Raw genomic sequence first — 21922 nt, forward strand, 5'->3', positions numbered from 1 at the left:
GAGAAATTACTTCTTTCTAACAAATATGTTACTTCAAAGGGGGAGCCGTTTATCACATTGTGTTATACTATCAACAGCTCTCCATTGCTCATTTCCAAATAAGTTTTTCGGCTAACAATTATTTGGGTAATTACCAATAGTGTCAAGAGCCTTTAAACAAGCCTTTTGACATTGTACCACATCATGGAGGAAGAGATATGCACTGATGTAACTGGTATCCTGCTTAGTTCTAATTCTGTTAGCAGAAAATCTTTATGCATTAATTTTCTGGGGGAAAAAAAAGTTATTAATAGTCTAGCTGACCTTTTCGATCCTAATTTAAAGAACTTCTTTCTCGAAGGCTAAATAATTTGTACCCTTCAAGAAGACTTGGGTCGAAACATGAACTAGTGTTCGCATTTATACCATAGCTCTTTTTGGTTGGTAAGCAGTGTTTCAACAGCTAATTTTATTTTCACAATATTTTGCGCAGCTCAATGAAAGGGCCGGTGTTGCATGCAATTATGTCCCCTATGCAATACTATCAATAGTACATTATTGAACATGCAATAATGTCCGCCAGACGGTTTTGCATATCATATGCAATCATGTCCGCCAGGACGCTGCTGCATGATGCAATTGTGTCCGCCCGGACACATTTGCATATGCAGTTGTGTCCGCCCATGTGCAAAACGGTCCTTGCTGTAAATTAAACGCCCTTAGTCGACTGGTCGACGGAACCGTTCGCCAGTTTTGTTACAAGCTTAAATATGCATGACATGGGAAAAGTGTTCGACTGTTGGGTATTCTCTGCAACCATAAAATATGTGAATATTCATGCTGCATATACGTAGGTTCAGTGCATGCACGCTCGCGCGTACGCGCGCACATACATACAATGTCCGCCGGACGGTTTATGCATAGCCCCGGACATAATTGCATATGCCAAAGTGTCCGGAGCGGAAAGTATTGCATGGCGGACACAATTGCATCTGACACCGGCATGTATTGACAATCATGATAAACGCTTTTTTTTTTAAATACCAGTCTGAGATTTTCAAACCAGAAAATCGAATAAAGTTTGATTCATAAATACCTCAGACAGTTTCGCTGATCCTATTGGTGGAGAGCGCGTCACGTGGGTGTGTATAAACATTTGTCAATATGACCAGTAAAAAGTGTTGAAACATAATAATATGGGCGTGACACGTGAGCTTGCACCTGTGCTCATAAGACAGTTTCTTATGGTCGAGAGCAACGGCCGGGACAGGTGTGCCACAACACGCGATACTCGCGACGCGCACAGCATTCCCGTATAAGGAGTTGTTTACCCGCCGAGGGCCTTACCATTTCATAGCTGATGGAGGGCAGTGTTGAAAGAAATTATTGAAAAGTTATAATTGTTGCATTTGTTTTACTTTTTGACCTAAAAGTGTTGATTGTTTTTTGACCGAAAAGGTATTTTTGAATCGGAATCAAAAATGCATGTTGAATCGGTTTTCAATCTAGTGGTTTAAACCCATCGAGGCCTGGATATTCTTGATAATTTACCTCGACTTCGTCTCGGTCAACACATTGATTCCCTTATTAATATAACCATGGAGGAAGAAAATGGATATAACATTGGAGAAAGTTGCTTTATGCTAAATGTTTGTCAACATTCGAGTTTCATATTAAGTTTCTAAAATATTGCACTTTAAATGAAAGTATATTGAACCCTGTGACGCTATCGGAGGTTGCTATGACAACCGATTGATCGTTCGTGAATTCTCCTTACTCAATTGGTGGTACCCCTATTGGTAGACCCTCTCGGGGAAATTGAGTGGCGTGCTCATAACCGTCCCGAATGTGTACGTTTCCGCGCATCTAATTTTGGTTGGAAGGGCATTTTCTGACATCAATTTGCGGGTATTTAAGGTAAGTATTTTGGAACGATATTTTTATTGGATAAAGCCAAAGAATTGACAATTATTTTTCTTTGTATTTATTAGGATTTTATGACAACAAAATTAAAATATTTAGCAAAAGATATATGTGCAATTTTTGTAAACCACTCGATCTTTTGTCGTTTGCGCAGTCGCACTTCGCACATCCCACTTTCAAGATAAGCAAGCCTCAATTTTTTTCACGATTTCAGTCGTTTTATGAACAAATTGTTTGACAGTGAGAACTGCAAGATATACCTTATGTATTGAGAGTGTAGCCAAATTATTCAAGTTGAATCAAAATGTGCTTGAAAAGCTGATTTCAGTATCATATATTCGTCGTACTTTTTAAGACGGATGATTTTTGGTATGCGCAGCCGCAATGAAAAATATTCGACTCGGGGCGGTCAACGAAAGATCTTTTCGTAAAATATTTCGACGTTGAATTGATAAATCTGCCTGACTGGCCATTTATTTCTCAGCAAAAATCACACCAATTCCTTCTTTGAAAAGAAGATGGCAATAAAATCAACATTTGATCCTATGAAACCGAATGATGGGTAAGATTTAAGAGGATTACATTGGCGTATGTTGGCAGCATTTGCTAGGATTATTTGCAGACATGCGCGAATTCATATAGGTCTATCACGCAGTCGCAAAAAAAAGTTTTCGAGGAGAAGAAAAGAATTAGAACGACGCATGCACCAAAAACTAATTGTTTTGTGGGACCTTGGGCTCGGGCCTATTTGTGGACAACCCTTCTGTTCTTGTCAAACACGTTTTAATTTTCTTAAAAACTACTTTTAGGGGCTCAAATACTAATTCAAGAAAGTAACAACGTATTGTCATGATCAGGATGATGCATTGGCATTGCATACAACATATACTACAAGATAATGAGTATTGAGTGTATTTTGTTCTTGAAAATTCTTTCCTGGTCTGCTTCAAGTTCATTATGCTGAAAAAGAAAGGAAATTAAGTCTTCAACTAAAAAATACTTGATCCAGTAACTGTGGTGCTGCCCTGGCCGATTTGTTTGTTTGAAAGAACCCCCATAAACTCAGCGCCCCAGTTGTTACTGGAATACTGGTCCTAATCAAATAATGCAATTTACATCCTCAACAACATGAACATAATAATTATCAGAAACACCCATTTTTAATTAGTTTCAAATCTAATATTTCAAATGCCGAACTTGTGATAATGTACATTGTACAGCAACTCGACAAAAGGTTGACCGAATAGGGATTAGTAATCCAAGTCCTCCACTAAAAGCATGGCCATGGACAAGACCTCGGCCAAATTGCATGGCTCTGCTAACCCAAAGCAAAGAATCAGCACTTACCGGCCGCACTGTACTTAAGGAAGCAGGGAATTCCGAGTTTTGCTTTATGCTGTAAAAGTTACGGCAAGCGTGTTTCATGAGGGAAATTTTTGGCTTGTTCGCTTGCGTACATGCGTATGTTTACTTTACTAGGCATCCTATGCTTATACAGCTAGCGCACAAATTTGGCGATCATGACGTGCAAGTAGAGAATTGTGATCGTAGGCTACGTAAGCGCTGAATTCAGCGGTAAGCAGAGCCATGAGATAGGGCCCTATAAGTGGAATGGTACGTCCGTATCTCCAGCTTTTTCCCATCAAACTGTCAACTATATTTTCCATAACAGCCCTTATGTTTTCTATTTTCTCAATCAAAATCTTTAAAAAAACTTGAGTTGCAAGTTGCGATATTCATTTTTTCATGGATGCAATGATCAAGTTTAATTCATCATGTCAGTTGATTACATGCCCATATCTGGGGTTTTAATGTACTGGGAGGTTTTGAGGTGCTTTCAAATTCCCTGTGGTAATCGTGACCTACCCATGGACCATTTGCTCCTGGTAATTTTTTTTCATTTAAAGTTTGAATCTTGGTAAACAACAAATAAATCTTGTAAAGAAAGAAGTTTCCAATTTACAACACTTATGGCATAACCTCATTGTTAAATCCATATCTTTAGGCCTATATATTTGTTTGTGTTTTTAGCAAGCTGACCTGTGTGACCTTAGGGGTCACTTTAAGGACTCAAGATGATGATGATAGGGGATGATGTGAGCGAGCCTTCCTCGCCGGAGTCTGCCTTCGATGAGACGGACTTGCTCAACTCCTCCATGCACGATGATGTCACAGCACAACTAGCTGCAGCAGGTATAGCAAACATTGGCTTGTTTTTCATTTTTGAGAGGGCAAGGTCATTTTCATTTTGCACAAACCAAAGGGCACTTCCATTGCAAACAAATCTATGGGGAAATTTTCAAAATGCATCAAGGCCCAAGACCAGGGCGCGAGTGGGATGCACCCCAGGGCAATGGAAGCCATACCTTTCAGAATTGCCTCATTAACTTAATAATACAAAAAATCAGAATATTTGGGTTGGGGAGAAAAAAGGAAGGGTGCTAAACAACTTCTGTTTTTCTTACATGCATCCCTGCCCCCCCCCAAAAAACCCCAAATAAACCCCAAACCCAAACTTTATACTGATTTTGTATCTTGTGGTCTCTCTTAGGTCCCATCGGTGTTGCAGCTGCAGCTGCTATTGCGACAGGAAAAAAGAGAAAGCGCCCTCACTCGTTTGAGACGAATCCATCGATACGCAAACGACAACAGACGAGATTGCTGAGGTAAATAACAAAGAAGTGACATAATTTATGCTAAGAATCAATGACACCCCCCCCCCCCCAGAAAGATTAAGCAACTTGATACTTCTGCCTTGCAACTTAATACTTCTGCTTTTAATGTTTGTTTAGCACTTATACAACTTCCTGGGTATTTTTTAAGCAAGTAGTTTGACTTAATTTCATGGTCTTTGCAATCATATATTCAAAAAGCCTTGAAGTCTGTGTGGTTGAGTTGGCTTTCTATCTCTTGGACTCTGGTTTAAATCCCAGCAATTTCAATTCATCCTGTCATCAGCATTACTTGTGGTATATGTGTAGTACACAAAACAAATGAATCCACATGAATGAAGCCACTGCGCCAGGCCTTGCCTTACAGGGAACGATTTTGTTCTGCAAAATATTAAGACTGAGTGGCAAATTGTGAATAACGGAATGATGATTTTTGAGTAGCAACTAATACAATTTGTGCAGCACTTTGCTACGCTATACACAGGAAATCGTTCCATCCATCCAGCAATACAGTTAAAAACAACTGGTTAAACGGACATTTAAGGTCACCTGGAAATATAATTTTTTTTTTCTTTCAAACATAAGAGTATATGCTTACGAACAATAAAACAATTTTTTTAGTAATTGTTTGTCACGATTTATATGTTTAAAAAATATATAAAGTTGTTTGGGGGGCTGACTCCGCCTACTCCTTTTGTGACGTCAATCGAGGCAGACTTTGCCTGCAATGCGTATAGTAAACACACGTGCAAAGTACATGTACGTCCAAGTCGTGAGTTGGTACATTTCATAAAGTGTATTTCTGCATTCAGCAGCAATACACCTGGTCGGCATTGCCGGAAAACCCTTTTTTTTTTTTTTTAACGTACAAACTCACGACCTTGTCCGTACATGTACTTAGCAATAGTGTTTACTCTACGCATTACAGGCAAAGTCTGCCTCGATTGACGTCACGAACAGCGCCCTCTCGGGTCGGGGTCTACTCTTAAATTTGTAAATAACATAAGAACTGATTTTTTTAAACCTTAGTTAACTGTTTATTCACATTCCGCTCATCAAAACACATATATTAGTGACAAAAGCTTTATTTTGAAAAAATACCACTTCCAGGTGACTTTAAGCAATTTTTTTCAGAGACGGTTAAACGGACATTTAAGCAATTTTTTTTCAGAGACCATGTTGGTGCAGATGATGTTTTTCTATCAATAGATCCTTCTGACTTGTACTCAATTTAAAAGATGGAGAGAGTTATGTTAAGCTGATGCACCAACTAGTAGCTCTACATTTATTCTAAAGATTTCTCTCTGAAATTATTTTGAACGAGGGGTTAAAATGCTGTGCTAGGCAAAGAGCCGTAAACAGTTGAAAAAATTAAAACATCTGGGAAAAGAACTCTTGGAAGTATATTTTTGTTCTAAAGTTATTATCTAGATTTTATGCAAACGATGCACTTGCATAAGGTGCCCTCGTTAGAAGTCCGATGGAGGTCATTCATTGGCCTTTCTTGTGGGCCAATGATTTGGTACAAATCTTTGTAGGTTTTTTTCATTGCAGTTTGACTTTTTTCCAATGGTTAGTGCAATCATATGTCTTATATATTTAAGAAACCTTGCAGTCAAGATGGTTGAGTTGGCATTTAATGGTATCTGGAGTTTTCCTTCCAGCTAAAACTAAAATCACCTTCCTTGTCTTCCCTTCATGGGATTCGTGGCTAGTACAGTGATAAAGTCACATTTCTTAGAGTCCTTGTCTTCCCTTGATGGGATTCGTGGCTAGTACAGTGATAAAGTCTTCCCTTGATGGGATTCGTGGCTAGTACAGTGATAAAGTCTTCCCTTGATGGGATTCGTGGCTAGTACAGTGATAAAGTCTTCCCTTCATGGGATTCGTGGCTAGTACAGTGATAAAGTCTTCCCTTGATGGGATTCGTGGCTAGTACAGTGATAAAGTCTTCCCTTCATGGGATTCGTGGCTAGTACAGTGATAAAGTCTTCCCTTCATGGGATTCGTGGCTAGTACAGTGATAAAGTCTTCCCTTCATGGGATTCGTGGCTAGTACAGTGATAAAGTCTTCCCTTCATGGGATTCGTGGCTAGTACAGTGATAAAGTCTTCCCTTCATGGGATTCGTGGCTAGTACAGTGATAAAGTCTTCCCTTCATGGGATTCGTGGCTAGTACAGTGATAAAGTCTTCCCTTCATGGGATTCGTGGCTAGTACAGTGATAAAGTCTTCCCTTGATGGGATTCGTGGCTAGTACAGTGATAAAGTCTTCCCTTGATGGGATTCGTGGCTAGTACAGTGATAAAGTCTTCCCTTCATGGGATTCGTGGCTAGTACAGTGATAAAGTCTTCCCTTCATGGGATTCGTGGCTAGTACAGTGATAAAGTCTTCCCTTCATGGGATTCGTGGCTAGTACAGTGATAAAGTCTTCCCTTCATGGGATTCGTGGCTAGTACAGTGATAAAGTCTTCCCTTCATGGGATTCGTGGCTAGTACAGTGATAAAGTCTTCCCTTCATGGGATTCGTGGCTAGTACAGTGATAAAGTCTTCCCTTCATGGGATTCGTGGCTAGTACAGTGATAAAGTCCTCCCTTCATGGGATTCGTGGCTAGTACAGTGATAAAGTCTTCCCTTTATGGGATTCGTGGCTAGTACAGTGATAAAGTCTTCCCTTCATGGGATTCGTGGCTAGTACAGTGATAAAGTCACATTTCTTAGAGTCCTTGGCTCAATAAGACCAGAATAAATAAATAAGATATACGATGGAATTAATAAATGAAATGAAAGATGAACCTTGCAGTCATGAGCTCACTCATACTGTCCAGCCATGTTAAACCAAATTATTTGTAAAACTCTAAAGCCATGGAACTTTTCTGTTTTATTTTCCACAGGAAATTACGAGCCACAATTGATGAGTATACCACCAGGGTCGGTCAACAGGCCGTCATGATATGCTGCACACCAGGGAAGCAGGAAACCAACTTCAAAGTGTTTGGCGCTTCCCCGTTGGATCATGTGGTCAGTATTCTAGCCTGACTGTTGATTTTTTAAAGACTTTTTAAAGTGGCTCACAGAGCAGTCACTTTTGGTCAGCCATACAGCGTTGTATTTCAGAATTTCCCTTCCAGGGGTTATTCAGTGACGAAAGTTCTTTGCTTTTCGTATCTTGCATTTTAGTTTCTTTGATGCTGGGTTACTCAGTGCAGATGATGACATCTAGTCGTACTCATCCGAGTTGAATGCAATGTGGATTAAACATTGACTCTGATGCACTGAGTAGTCAGTTTGTTTAGTTGGCTACACTACAAATTAAAACTTTAATTTATTGAGAGAAATTAACTGAGAGCATGGTTATTTTACTCTTTCAAATAGTTGCTGTGGTTGTGTGAAAAGCAAATCATTTTCTCTCTTTTTTCTGTATCAAAATCCTCAGAGCTTCAAAGCAATTCACAAATTGTGGAATTATTATTCAAAAGACCCAGGTTTGTACAGGTAATGAAATGTTATGTCATCAGTTATTTTAGATAACCAATAAGCACAGAGTGGGGTGTTGCTTTCGAACGTAACGCTGTGGTGTTCTGCTTTATCACTTTTTTTCTTTCATCCACCAGGTTCGAAGTTGTAAGAGTGTGATCATGAGTGAACTGGACAATGCCCTTGCCCAGCAGACGCCACCAGCCCAGGCTGAAAACGCCAACCTGTATGACCTCCCGCCGCTGGTGTTGGACGGCATCCCTACTCCAGTGAACAAAATGACGCAGGCTCAGCTGCGGGCATTCATCCCGCTGATGCTGAAGTACTCCACAGGGCGAGGCAAACCCGGTTGGGGAAAGGAAAGTTGCCGGCCCGTCTGGTGGCCTTCAGATCTGCCGTGGGCGAATGTCCGCAGTGACGTCCGCTCTGAAGATGAAAAGAAGAAGGTAGGTCTTGCAGAATCATTACATCTTTGATCCCTTGAGGGTCAGGTTGGATCAGTGGTTTCTTTCCCTGCCTTAAACCTCTGTGGACCCTTGGTTCAAATTCAACCTCGGACTGGAACCATGCATGTGGATTGGGTTATCAGTCCCAACTTGGTTGTGTGGGTTTAGAACCTTATCCAGTGGACGGCCAACCATCAAGAAAAGTTACAAACGATAGTATTCATCGATATTTAAGCATGGCTTTTAAGTAGAGGCCACGTTGGTGCAGATGATGTTTTCTATCAATAGATCCTTCTGACTTGTACTCAATTTTAAAAAATGGAGAGAGTTATGTTAAGCTGATGCACCAATTAGTAGCTCTTTAATTTTATATTCCGAATATATTAAGCTGAAAACATTGTGAGTGTAGGGTGGATATGTTGTACAAGGCAAAGAGCAGTAAAAAGTTCAGACAGCTTTAGGATGGACCAAGACTTTTTAATAATGGTTCAAAGTCCATCCCCTCTCAACCACAGGTGTCCTGGACGCACGCCCTGCGCACCATCGTCAAGAACTGCTATAAGCATCATGGGAGAGAAGACCTCCTACCGGAGTTCTCCGACGACAAGGACGTGAAAGAAATGATGCTGCACCAACGCTCACAGACCACGATCATCCCGTCACACGCTGTGGTACAGACCATTAATAATCCAGACGGCACTGTATCTCTTATACAGGTGGATACAGGGAACACAGTGGCCACGTTAACTGACGTCAATGTGAGTATATTACTGATAAATAGCATCTAATGAAAGTAGTTGTTGACACAAAAGCTCATGCATTTTGGTATCTATGTAGTGAGTCTTATAGTGCTACCACAACCTTGTTTAGATGATCTTCCCATCATGTGAGCTCGGCAAACTTCCAAATAAGCAGTCGCCCGGTCGCCAAATGCGAGTGGAAATAGTGACGGGCGAGTGAAAACCCACAACCTTGTGATTGCAGGTCTTTTCTTGTTTGATAAAAAGAAGTATTCGAGAACGCAGTGCCTCTCCCCTTAATTAAACGAGCCCCAACAGCGCACTCACTGAGGTCAAACGAAGACCTCACATTGGCTGATAGTTGTGCGTGGTGTACACATTTTTGTATTGACTGACCTTGGGGATGGCGGCCTATGCAAGGGATCTAGATTTTGAGAATCTGTAGAAATTCACCGTGAGGTTTTACTTTCTGATGGTGCAGATGATGTATTTTATCAATAGATCCTTCCGACATGTACTCATTTAAAACCATGGGGATGTCAAAAGTTATGCTGATGCACCAATAAATAGAACCTTGGGTTTTTCAAATCTCATTGGAATCAGTTATCATTTAACAAGGGCTAGTGGCTTATCTAGGAGCAAGTTCAACCAAGGACCAGTGGTTAATTAGTGGTTGGTTCATGGCGTACGTAGTGCATGCATACAGAAGTTGAATTGCAAACAACAGTCATGCCATGTCGCAATTGTGAGTTCATAGATTAAATTCAACACTAACGACATGTTTGTTCGCCAAAGTGGTTAACATATTCACTAGGCGATCATGGATGAACAGTATTCAAACTCTTGTGCCAACCTTTTTTTATTGAAATAAATTATTTATTTGAGTTGGTGGAATCGTGCCTGCATGATTGATGCAGTAAGTCGTTTGAACATGATCATATATTTCTGATAACTGGTCAGTGTACAATTAATCAGTGTACAATTAAAAACAGCTATTGATAACACAGTGATGCAAATAACCTTGATCATTGGCTGTTCGTGAATCACCGACTACGCTAGTCTAACCATCCTTGACTAGCATGCGTTGGATCAGAATTATTTCAACTACGGTTAACTACGGTTCTGATTAAACTTGCTCCAGAATGCCTATAGTGGCTGTATACATTTTGTATTGTCATCCAGTCAAAGGACTAAGTGAAGGTCAATGCCAGTCCAATCAACACTAATTCAATTGATAAATTGTTCCTTTGATTTTAGCAAGTACAACAGGTCCAACAGGTTCAACAGATGGGTCAGATCCAGCATGTCCAGCTTCACCATCTACCGATCCAGCAAGCTACACAGGCTGTACAGACGCTAGCAGATGTAGCCTCATCACAGTCCGGCACGGTGGTCACGACCACCCTCCCCCAGGCTCCTCAGGCCACCCCAGTGTCCATCGAGATGAACAGTGAGGCAGCTGCCCACGGGGTGGCGACCCTAGCGGAGGCCACGCTTGCAGAGGGGACCCATATCATGCTGTCCAGTAACGGAGAGACGATGGGAACAATCAGTAATGTCAACGATGGTAGCACGCAAGGTAAGGAAAGCCATGAGATGATTAGGACTGAAGATTCATTAACTAATTTATACTTCTTACTACGTTTCACATAGATAAAAAGATGCATTCAAGTTTAACCTCTTTACTGCCTGACTATTCAGAAACATTCAAACACTGTAGTTTTCAAAATGTCAGATGTTTTACATTTCTTATTTGGCTAGTCAAGAAAATTATGGTTACTTGCTTTAGATAAGAAGAAATCCTGATCCAATGATTTGTTGAATAAAGTAAAATAGTATTTCTACAAACATGTTGCAAAAGAGTTAGTAAATTTTGGCCTCTTGAATGTCGACCAATAATTGTTTGAAAGGGTTTTCTCCCAATTCAAAACCCTGACCTGTGGTGATTTTTTTTAAATGGTGCAGATGATGTATTTTATCAATAGATCCTTCTGACATGTACTCATTTAAACCATGGGGATGTTCAAGTTATGCTGATGCACCATCGAAAGTTAATCAACCTATTTCATTTAGTCGTTTTCATTATTATTATAATTATTCATGATATCATCAAATTTTGAGATTCAATTTTACCAGAGGCCCTTTAAAATTGGTTATTTTATTCAAGACTGATGTCATTTGTATAAAAGTTTCATTTGTGGCTTTCTAAACAGGCATTGTGATACCAGCCTCTATGTATCAGAGCATGGTGAACAGCATGCAGCAGCACGGCGGGCAGGTCCAAGTCCACACCCACCTACCATGCCACACAGTGGCCGTAGTGCAGTCCCAACCCACGGCGATGGTCCAGTCTCAGCAGCTACAGCAGGTTGTGGTGCCAACCAGCATCGTGGCTGCAGGAGGACACCTGCAGCAGCAGCAACAGCATCATAACTCGTCGGTGCCGCTAGCGACGCACGCCGTGGAAGTGGTTACAATAGAGCAGCCTTGAGGGGGAAGGCTAGGCTAAATGCTACTGGTTTGTCGCCACCCTCCTTCCCACCCATTTTCTCTTGGATCCGAACCGCTACCCCTGACCACCTTGAAAGTCTTAAAGTATCACCCTTCATTCTGTATGTATGATGAGGTAGATGATAGCAGTACATGAATGTCTAATCCTATCATAAAAATAGACCAATTGCAAACGACGCCACAAGCACAAACAACGCTCTCACTGGGGTCAAAGGAAGATACATCATTGGCTGAGAGATGTGCGGGGTGCATCTGCGCTCGTATGTTTCAGTTGTTTGAGCTATGCAAAGGGTCCTGTTCATCTTCAACAAAAGAGGAACAGGACCCACAAGAACAGGGTTGTCAACTGAGCTTTTCTCCACAAGAACAGGGTTGTCAACTGAGCTTTTCTCCAAAGGAACCATCCTCCCTGCTCACCGTAGAGTTGAAAAGCCCATTGTTTTGATTAAAATAAGAGCGCAAGTTCATAAAGCTTTAGCAGAAAATTGTGCTTAGCCAATTTCTCTGCCAAGCCTAAATTACCAGATTACCAATAACAGACACTCTACAGATATTAGTGTGTTAGGTTGTTTCTGCTAAGCAAAGATTTTTCTGTGCTAAGCAGTTTTGTGTGCTTATAAAAATATGAAGTTGGGCAAAGGTTGTGGGATACTCTCCGAGCCAAATTTCGTTCATATGAATTAAAAAGTGCAAGACCGAGTATATTGCATTCCCTTTGGAAAGCCGGAGAGAAAAAAAACCTTCTTCATTCAATTAAATAAAGTGAATGCTCTTCAAGAAATCTAAATTTTGAAAGATTAGTCGTAGCGAGTTGACTTTAGCCTGTGGACCCTCTCCAAAGCACCTTGTTTTAGAAATGACTTACATTTTGCTTTTTGTTGCTGGGTGGGGATATAAGACCCTCGCATATGGTGTCACAAGACTGTAACAGAGCCCTCACTGAGGGCAATGGAGACCTATCAATGGCTGAGAGTTGTGTGTGTGGCAAGCATGTTTTCATTGTTTGACCTCCGTAATGGCTGCCAGTGCAAGGCGTCTGTATAAGATGGTTATTTAAAACAATATCTCACAAGTTTGCACCATTTTAAGGGAGAACGCTTTAAACAAAAATTAAAATCCTTAGGTGATATTGACAACTTGTCTTAAATTGAATCTAAGCACTTTGTGAAATCAACACCGGGTTCTTTAGATTTAAGCACAGCATTGTTCTCTTCAAATTATACATTTTGTAACAATCAGAAGATGACACTCATTTGTGAAGTAGGAAAAGTAGACGGAGGGTGTTTCATTCTACGTTGTAGCTGTTTCACATTTCCATCGAATCAAATTGTTTCCAAAAGAAACAATAATCTCTCGTTTTGTGAATTTTTAACAGAATTTTAAGGTGTCTTTTATTTGCCAGATTTATGGCGTTCTGAATACCATAAATTCTTAATAAACCTTTTTAGGCCATGATTAAAAAATAAAAATAAAAAATCATGATGCTCACTTGTTATAGTATTCTGTCTTATAGTATGAAGCCAATTACATGCCGGTAGACATGGATGGAGATAGTGTGTTGTATTTACTGTTGTTGTTGTTTACAAACATGAATTTATACTCGGGGTAGACATCAGTTTTATTGTACAGCCTCTTGAATAGCTTCTTTTCTTGTTTTAGTTCTAAGGGGAAATATAATGATACCTTCCCTTCAAAGGGTTTGGGTACTTTTTGTAGCACAAAACTCAATGTCCACAGTTTTACATTAAACCTACACTGTTTGAAGATAATGATAGTAGAAAGCGTACCTTAAAATATTAGTTGCTGAGGTGGTGTAGTTTTTGAGTTATTAGTAAACCAATGTCATGAAAATACGTTTTTACATGCTAAAATCATTTTCGTTTCTTGATCACCGAGGCGAAAATTATTTTAATGCCATTGTTTTACTCATTTCTCAAAAACTACAGCACCTCAGCAAGTAATATTTTCAGTGAAGCTTTCTACTATCATGATCTTCAAACTGTGTAAGTTTAATGTAAATCTGTACACATTGTGTTTTTTGTCCTACAAAAAGTACATAAACCCTTAAAAAAAATAATACAGTGTACATGTTGACCTTCATCATGCCAGAAACAGAAGGTTCAACCTTCATAGTGGTAGTGGTCTTGTTCGCTATGTGAACAATGCAATAGTGATTGGTTCAATTGGAAATGTGACTAGACTACTGTCTTGCCAGCCTTGCGTTGCTTATGTTGAGATCCAATTCACCTAATGTTAACATTACAATCTTGGTGCGGCGCCATGTTGGGAGTCAATGTCGCTGTGTGCTAAATAGAATGTAACATGTACATGCAGTTTAGGCCTTGTTAGCTGCTTGGTATGATGTTGGTACATGGGCTTGATAGGAGATCAATGCAAGATTGCTATGGTCTGTGAATCATGTGTCAATAGACCAGATTGAATATGACGTCACCATTCAAAACCTTGCCCTACAGCATGTCGTCTGTGAGCGTGTGGGTGTACGTGGGTATGGCATGCTTCATTGATGTACGCGTTTAGACGCTCATACGGTTTGGTCTACAAGGACAAGATGGCGACTTTCAAACCAACCAAGGGGTTATTCAATGGGGTATATTCATGCCTAAAATGGCTTTTTCTGTCCAAAGTGAAAAATTGATTTACTGTACTTGATCATCATCAAGGCAACTGTTTGGGGTATAATATATTTCTTTAAATGCCATTTCTCTATTTAAAAAAAGAGCCTGATTTTGGCGTGGGGAGTCTGATATTTGCTTGAACGGATGGTAGTGAATTTACTTTTGGAATGTCCTTCCAACGGTAGCATTCGTTTCAGTCTCCTAATGGTTCACTGATTTGCAATGTCACTAAATTATTGATGCATTGTAGGTGCATGTTACTGCTGCATAATGGTTAGTCTTGTTTCAAGATGATACCATCTGATATTGTTATACCTCGGTAACAAACTGAAGTTTGATTGGTCGAGAACCAATCATGTGACGTGCAACAAAAACGCATTACCTTGATTGTTTCCACCGTTGGTCAAATTTCAGCGATTTAAGTACAAAACATCCACAGGTTTGAGGGAACAGTGAAGAATTGTTTTAAACTATGTACAATGTGATAATATTTGAAGATGACAACAGAACTTTGAGACAAGGAATAATAATGTTGCCAATTGATAACAAAACAGTTGCTGCACGCTGTAATTGAGGTTCATGGGTTTTGTACACCCTCGGTGGCAAATGGCACCCTTGGTTGCCTCGGGTGCCATTTTTCCCCTCAGGTGCCATGGACCCCGTCCCAGCATGCAACAATTGTATACTGACCACCTGTATTTGTATTGATGCTACACATGATAAGTTAAGTACATGTACTTAGTCAATTTGGAGTAGTGTTTTAGTCCCTTGAGTTGGGCGGAGTTTGCGGCTGTGGCTTAGTCGTTATGTGGACATGTGATGAAAGCATAGGATGCTTATAGCAACAGCTGTATCCACCAACCGTAGCCATTGTTTGATTTCAATGTACGATTGATGTCATAAATGTGAATAACACTAACAAAGTTAATAGTGCCCTTCGTTAGATATATTGCCTAAAAGTTAGTTTAAGGACTTGAAACGAAGGCTACTCAATGGTACTCTTTTGTAGAAAAGAAAAGTTTTTAGTGCAAGTTTTTTTAATGTCACGGATGTTTTGTATACATACATCCAACTTGCCCTTTCTGGTTTAATCCATGCTCATATAGATTGTGACCAAGTCTACCTATTTTCGTTTTCTATTTTATTTATTTTGCACTAACTATTTTTTAAAAGAAAGAAATCCAGCAAACCAAATATGCCAACATCGTAGTTGAATAGTTAATAAGCCCGATTTATAGATGGTGTGATCTCTGCCAGCCAGCTAGAAAGTACACGCAATCTTACCATGACTACGCGTCTTTGCCCGGCGAAGCATGAAGTGTACAGTGTTTTGTCAACAGAGGGCCGTTTGAATGTAAACATAGGTCACATCTTCTGTACCTCGCGTGAAAGCGGAGCTAATTTTCTCGCGATTCACATTCGCTTGAAGTATGGATCGGGCTTTAGTCAAACACACGGGTGAAATATCTTGAATGTTTCTAGCAGAGAAAATGCACTGTAATTATTAATGTACAAGTAAAGTGGGTGTGTATTATTTTGTACAGTTTTAGAATGCAATGAATCAAATAGAAATATTGTGTACATAGGAAGTGGATTTTTTTCTGTTGAAGACAGTAAAAACAAATGAAATAAAGATATGTTGTTGAGATCGATTTGGTTTTTTTCATGTGAATGTTGTTTAAATTGCCTCATTGAACACAAGGTGAGAGTCGTAGAACAATAACAGCTTAAAGGCAGTGAACACTATTGGTAATAGTCTTCACAGTTGGTGTATCTCATCATATGCATAAAATAACAAACCTGTGAAAATTTGAGCTCAATCGGTCATTGAACTTGCGAGATAATAATGAAAGAAAAAAACACCCTTGTCACACGAAGTTGTGTGCGTTTAGATGGTTGATTTCGAGACCTCAAGTTCTAAACTCGAGGTCTCGAAATCAAATTTGTGGAAAATTACTTCTTTCTCCAAAACTATGGCACTTCAGAGGGAGCCGTTTCTCACAATGTTTTATACCACCAACCTCTCCCCATTAATTGTCACCAAGAAAGGTTTTATGCTAATAATTATTTTGAGTAATTACCAATAGTGTCCACTGCCTTTAATATAGCACAATTTAAAAGTAACAATTATAGTTCTTCGAAAATGATTACCAGTCACTTGGCCATTTATTTCATTTCTAAAACCATGTTAGCTCCCTTGGGAGTATATAGTCTGTGCTGCCAAGTATCAGCCCATCAAGCTTAATCATTCACATGAACCATCTCTGCCCTCACAAGTACCCATTTTACCTCTGGGTGAAGGGAAGCAATTATTACAGTCAAGTGTCGTGGCTCAAGAACACCATTGTCATAAACTTTGTTGTGTGTAGCTAATTCTGATCTGTCAAAGTTTGTTGAAGTTACATTGCCACATTTTGGTAACTTCTTTTGTTAATCGATTTCAACGAGCTTCTTGGAAAGTATCTTTGGCACAAGAGAACTAGATCAGAGTGTGTTTGTCCAAATGAATGAGTTAGTGTGAAAAAAAGGCACTATTTTGCCTTTTGGCCTAGAAGGAGAATGTTCTGTTCTAATTTTTCACAAAATTTTGTTTTTCCTTTTCCCCTGAGGATAACAAGCAAGTTGTCAAACTAGATGTAAATCATTAAATTAGCAAAACGGCCCAGCTTTGTCATAACTCAAAATCATGGCATTTTACCTCATGAAACCGTACCAAACATGTTACCTCATGAAACCATATCAAAACCTCTAACACGGGTCAGGGCTTAATCTCGGTCCAGATTTCAAGCCTTATTCTGCTGGAACATGTTCAGATTGTTAATTTTCACTTAAAATATAAAATTCTCACTTAAAATATAAAATTCTCACTTATGAAAATTGGGAGGTTTACAATGGTTTAATGTTTTGCCAGAACCAGTTCAAAAACAGTTTGGATTTCTCCTTCAACCAGAACACAAAAGATCGACACAAACACCATTTCCATTTAACAATTTCATTCCTTTTATGATCATAATAATATTCATTGTATCCTTGATTTTGTTAAATATAACCTAACACTACTTTATTTTTGTATAATTTATTTTAAAGCAACCAACACTGGAGGTAAAATTGTTCAGACTTGGTGCCACACACACTCGGGAGAACAATATCTTTACTAGAAATTGAATTGCATAATTTTTTTCAGTAACTTTTTTGTCAAATTCAATTGATTTCTGTCTTAATTTCGCCAGTTTCTGGAGACCATGCGGATACCCACTCACAAAGCATTTAAACCTCATAACTTTTCCTTAAAATGTTTTGCTCATTTGATAGCTGGGTGGGTACCGAAGTCCAATTTCATGGCTCTGCTTACCCTTAATAGCAAAAAACATTCTGCTTACAGACGCATATTTCACATCACTTGGTATTCTTGGCTTACACAGCTAATGCAGACCCTATCCCTAAAAGTGAAGAAGAGCTGTAAATGCAGAATTATGCAGGATGCAGAGTCTTAAAATTGATCCGCAGTATCCTGTCACACTACCACCCAGAATGGTTCCCGCTTCTCAGTTTTCAAAGCAATATTTTCTGCTCAACAGCTCTGTAAATTTTGGTCCTGCATTCACAAGCATTTCTTGCACAAAAAAGAGACGATGCATTTTTTAACCTTACATGTATCTTAGCGTTGTCCTAAAAAATAAAATAAAAATGCTCACGAAAGGGCAGAGTTTTCTACATAACTCAATGGGCGACATTTCAAAGCAGCTTCCTATCATGACAAAATTCACACTCCCTTCAAGGGGGAAAAAAGTTCCCTTGATTTTAGTTTACCGACGAATAATAATAAATTGAGAGGTAGCTGAGAAGCTGAATTGCGAAGGACGCGGCTATTGACCCCTTGCACGCGCGTCACACGCGGCTAATGATCCCACGCTCACCATGTTGGTGGTCAATAGGTTTATGTGTAAACGCCGCATTGCCTAAAATGCGCACTTCTCTGAATAACACGCATTGACATTGACCACCAAAATGGCCCATGCAAGATTATTCTGATGATGACGTCAGGTGAATTGGGTAAATTACATGCCAAAAGCAAATTTGGCAGCCAACCACATCGACTCATACGACTCATAGACTCATGACCACAGAACACAGCCTCCAGAGTTCGTGGGTTCGAATCCCACTGTAGTAATTTGCCTGTGGATGTTTTTCTCACACAACTCAAAAGTGTCACGTATTCAGTGCTTGATGCACATTGGTGAATTAAGGGTCAAAACAATTTTTTGTTTAGCCCCCCTCGCAAAACCAATGCAACTTGTTTATCATACAGTCACACCCTCGAAGGAAAACAACAATCCAAAGTGCAAGATTTTTTTTTACTCAATACTGTTTCAAAAATTGAAACTTTACGCAGGAGTGTTGGGGGGAGGGGAGCAACACATTCACAAAAATGTCCTATTTTTTGACATCAATTCTTGACAAAGGATGGGGATATTCAAGACAGATTGATGACCAGGTTTTCGTACCATGTTGGGTAATTTGATTTGTTATTGATGAGAGTAAATGCATCCTATAAGTCAACTCCTACAAGTACAAACACTGAATTACTTTGTTATTTATTGCTGTTGGTAAAATCCTACACATAATAAATTCATAATAATGAAAATTGTTGCAACCAAAATCCGAGGAGGAAGCTGAAGATTGAAAGCAAAGGGTTTGAGGCAGAAGTGAAACACTCAAGCCTGGTTCATACTTCATGCGAAAGCAAGACAAATTTTTGTGATACAACAATCACTACACGCAGTTTTTCCAATGCGGAACCTTTGGTACACTGGGTGGCAGCAGACTTACCAGGTAGATCCATGGTTGTTCTTGGTAATGTGCGCATGCTCAGAACTATGTAGACAATGGAAATGTACCTGGTACATGTAAGTCTGCCACTTTGAGTTAGCGTCCCAAATTCTGTCATTTTGACTCAAGCAAATTTGCTACGCTTTCTCTTACGCGTGTAGTACGAACCGGTCATGTTTTTCATACACAATAAACGACCAGCACAGAGCAGAAATCAGGTCGAAGTTGAGAAAAATATATGATATAGAAAATTATAGTTGTGAGTCAGGATTTAAAAGATTGGGTTTTTTTAACAAGCATTACAATTTAGTGAACATTTTTTTAAAATCTAGTCTAGTCTAGAATTACTTCCCTGATGAACTTCTTTGAGGTATAGGAAAAAAAATCACATTCAATTTGAAGAAGAAAACAATTTTTGCTAAGCAAATAGAAGTCATGCTTGGCAAAAATAGGTCACCAGCCCGAAACCAGGATAAGATAAATGGCTTGTGACTGGCTCCCTGCTCATTTCTGTTTAAGCAAATTATTCTGTTAAGCAAGAATTCGTGCTCAGATAGCCTTTAGAAATTGTGACTGAAAAGTTCAGTGGCTTGGAAAGCTGCCTGTGTAGATTCTACGCCATCTCTACATGTATCGCACAAGGAGGACTGTATGTACATCAACGACTCAAATATTCTGGTGAGGTTAATAGGGCGCACCATGTACATAAATCTCTCTGAGAGTTGAGGTGGTTCTGAAACAGGCTGGTGGTTTGACAACTCAATGTTTTAATCAGTATACTCTGATCTTCAGGAGAATGCTAGACTTGATTTCAAGTCTTAGATCGCGGTTATTCTTCTGCATCTCAGCCACGAAAAACGCCCCCACATTATTAGCTATCACGCGCCCTAACTCGCAATCTAAGGCTAAATTACGAAGGTTGATCACAAGAGGGCGCTGTTTGTAGCGGCTATCAGGACGACTAAAAAGCCATGATCAAAGTCTAGGAGAATTGGTCTCTTGTTGCTGTATGCTACGTTTCAACCCAAAAGGCTCAGGGAGAGATGTTACACACACACCGTGTAACCTCTAACCTCAATAGATTGCATTACTGACCATGCCGAGTTTCAAAGCTTACTCGACTCAAACAGTGCTACCACTACATTCCTTGTTTTAACTCAAACAATAATATAAATATAATTCTATTGGTTTAACTTCATTATACAGGAATGATGACTTGCTTGTTATTATGGAAGGAATTCAAATCTACGATGCCTTCTGAAAGTGAAGGTATATTCACCACAATCCAGAAAACCGTTTAATTAAGTACAGAACTACGCAACTCAGCAGAATTGTTTTTATTGTACCAGCCCATAATAATCCTCAGATGCATAGTGTTGCTCGCCGATTCCCTAATTGCTTGATGCCTGGCAAAAATCCAAACCTACAATCCCAGTCTTTGGGGCTCCATCTTTCTAACCATATTTTATGCATTTAAATAACAAACGGTTACAAACACTTTTCAAAGACCAACTCGTCCGATCCAAGGCAAAGTGTTCCTTTAAGACAAAAAAAAAGTGCTTCTTGGAAACTTAAGATAATTTAACCCGACAACAATTCCTCAATCATTTGCCACGGCATGTTGGCTAAACTGCGACACACATCAGTGTGACCTTCAAATACTACAACCATAATATTAAACAAAAAGGTCTTCAATCCAACGGATTTAACGCACTGAGCTGGGAGTAGCACTTACACCATTCCACAAATACTGAATTCATAAGTAAATATATTCTTCTTTCACATTTTGGTATTATTCACATTACTAATATTATTATCCATTGTTTTCTTTTCATTACAATTCTTATTTTTGTTTTAATCTTCTTCTTTTTTCTTTTTTCTTCGTTTCAGTAAAACAACAAACAGTTCCGTTTATCTTGGTTCTTTACCCATCAACGATACCAGGATTCTAGTCTGTCAGGTGTTGTTGGCAATCTTGTTGCTTTTTGCTAATAATTTCTTTTGTCTTTATCCATTCCAAGTCTAGGTCTCTCTTTGGTGATGACCTTAGGTTAATACCTGCAGTGAGAAATAATACGTCACAGTTTCTTAAAAAACACATTTAGGGGGTGGATCCACAGTGACCCGTGTTACAGGAATCAAACGTAAGGTACATGTAAACAAAATGTTTTAAAGACCCTGGACACTATTGGTAATTGTCAAAGACCAGTCTCCTCATTTGGTGTATCTCTACATATGCACAAAATAACAAACCTGTGAAAATTTGAGCTCAATTGGTCGTCAAAGTTGCGAGATAATAATGAAATAAAAAACACCCTTGTTACACGAAGTTGTGTGCGTTTAGATGCTGCGAATTTGATTTCGAGACCTCAGATTTAGAATTTGGGGTCTCGATATCAAATTCGTAGAAAATAACTTCTTTCTCGAAAACTACGTCACTTCAGAGGAAGCCGTTTCTCACAATGTTTTATACTACCAACCTCTTCCCATTACTCGTACCAAGTAAGGTTTAATGCTAATACCGGTAATTATTTTGAGTAATTACCAATAGTGTCCACTGCCTTTAACTAGCCTGCTTCAGGGTTTGAAAATGTGGGATTATTTTTAATCCTAAGGACACTGTTTTATTAAGCTACTTATAATATATTTTGTCAATGAAACTCAGCTTAGAGACCCATACAGAGACCCTTTCTCATTGACATTCAAA

At 39.3% G+C, this 21922-nt stretch overlaps 2 protein-coding genes across 7 annotated transcripts in view; one reads left to right on the forward strand and one right to left on the reverse strand.

Moving 5' to 3' along the window:
* The first annotated feature begins 1809 nt into the window (after nt 1-1809).
* Nucleotides 1810-13506, forward strand: LOC117306926 (DNA-binding protein P3A2-like). 2 transcript variants are annotated; one of them, XM_033791504.1, is made up of 8 exons: nt 1810-1896; nt 3934-4095; nt 4454-4568; nt 7470-7596; nt 8190-8498; nt 9014-9256; nt 10496-10817; nt 11452-13506. In XM_033791504.1, exons 2-8 carry the CDS (start codon nt 3978-3980, stop codon nt 11727-11729), a joined length of 1512 nt encoding a protein of 503 aa, XP_033647395.1. In that variant the 5' UTR covers nt 1810-1896; nt 3934-3977; the 3' UTR covers nt 11730-13506. The 2 variants fall into 2 exon arrangements, with proteins under 2 accessions (XP_033647395.1, XP_033647396.1); XM_033791505.1 differs by lacking the exon at nt 1810-1896 and adding an exon at nt 2064-2464.
* Nucleotides 13507-20986: 7480 nt separating this feature from the next.
* Nucleotides 20987-21922, reverse strand: part of LOC117304476 (S-adenosylhomocysteine hydrolase-like protein 1) — a 46436-nt gene continuing 45500 nt past the window's right edge. For all 5 annotated transcript variants that reach the window (XM_033788983.1, XM_033789000.1, XM_033788966.1 and 2 more), the window contains exon 13: nt 20987-21273. In XM_033788983.1, the coding sequence (XP_033644874.1) occupies nt 21267-21273 (7 nt within the window). In that variant the 3' untranslated portion in view covers nt 20987-21266. The remainder of the gene's footprint in view (nt 21274-21922) is intronic.

Source organism: Asterias rubens, chromosome 2, assembly GCF_902459465.1.
Source record: "Asterias rubens chromosome 2, eAstRub1.3, whole genome shotgun sequence".
NCBI classification, from domain to species: Eukaryota; Metazoa; Echinodermata; class Asteroidea; order Forcipulatida; family Asteriidae; genus Asterias; species Asterias rubens.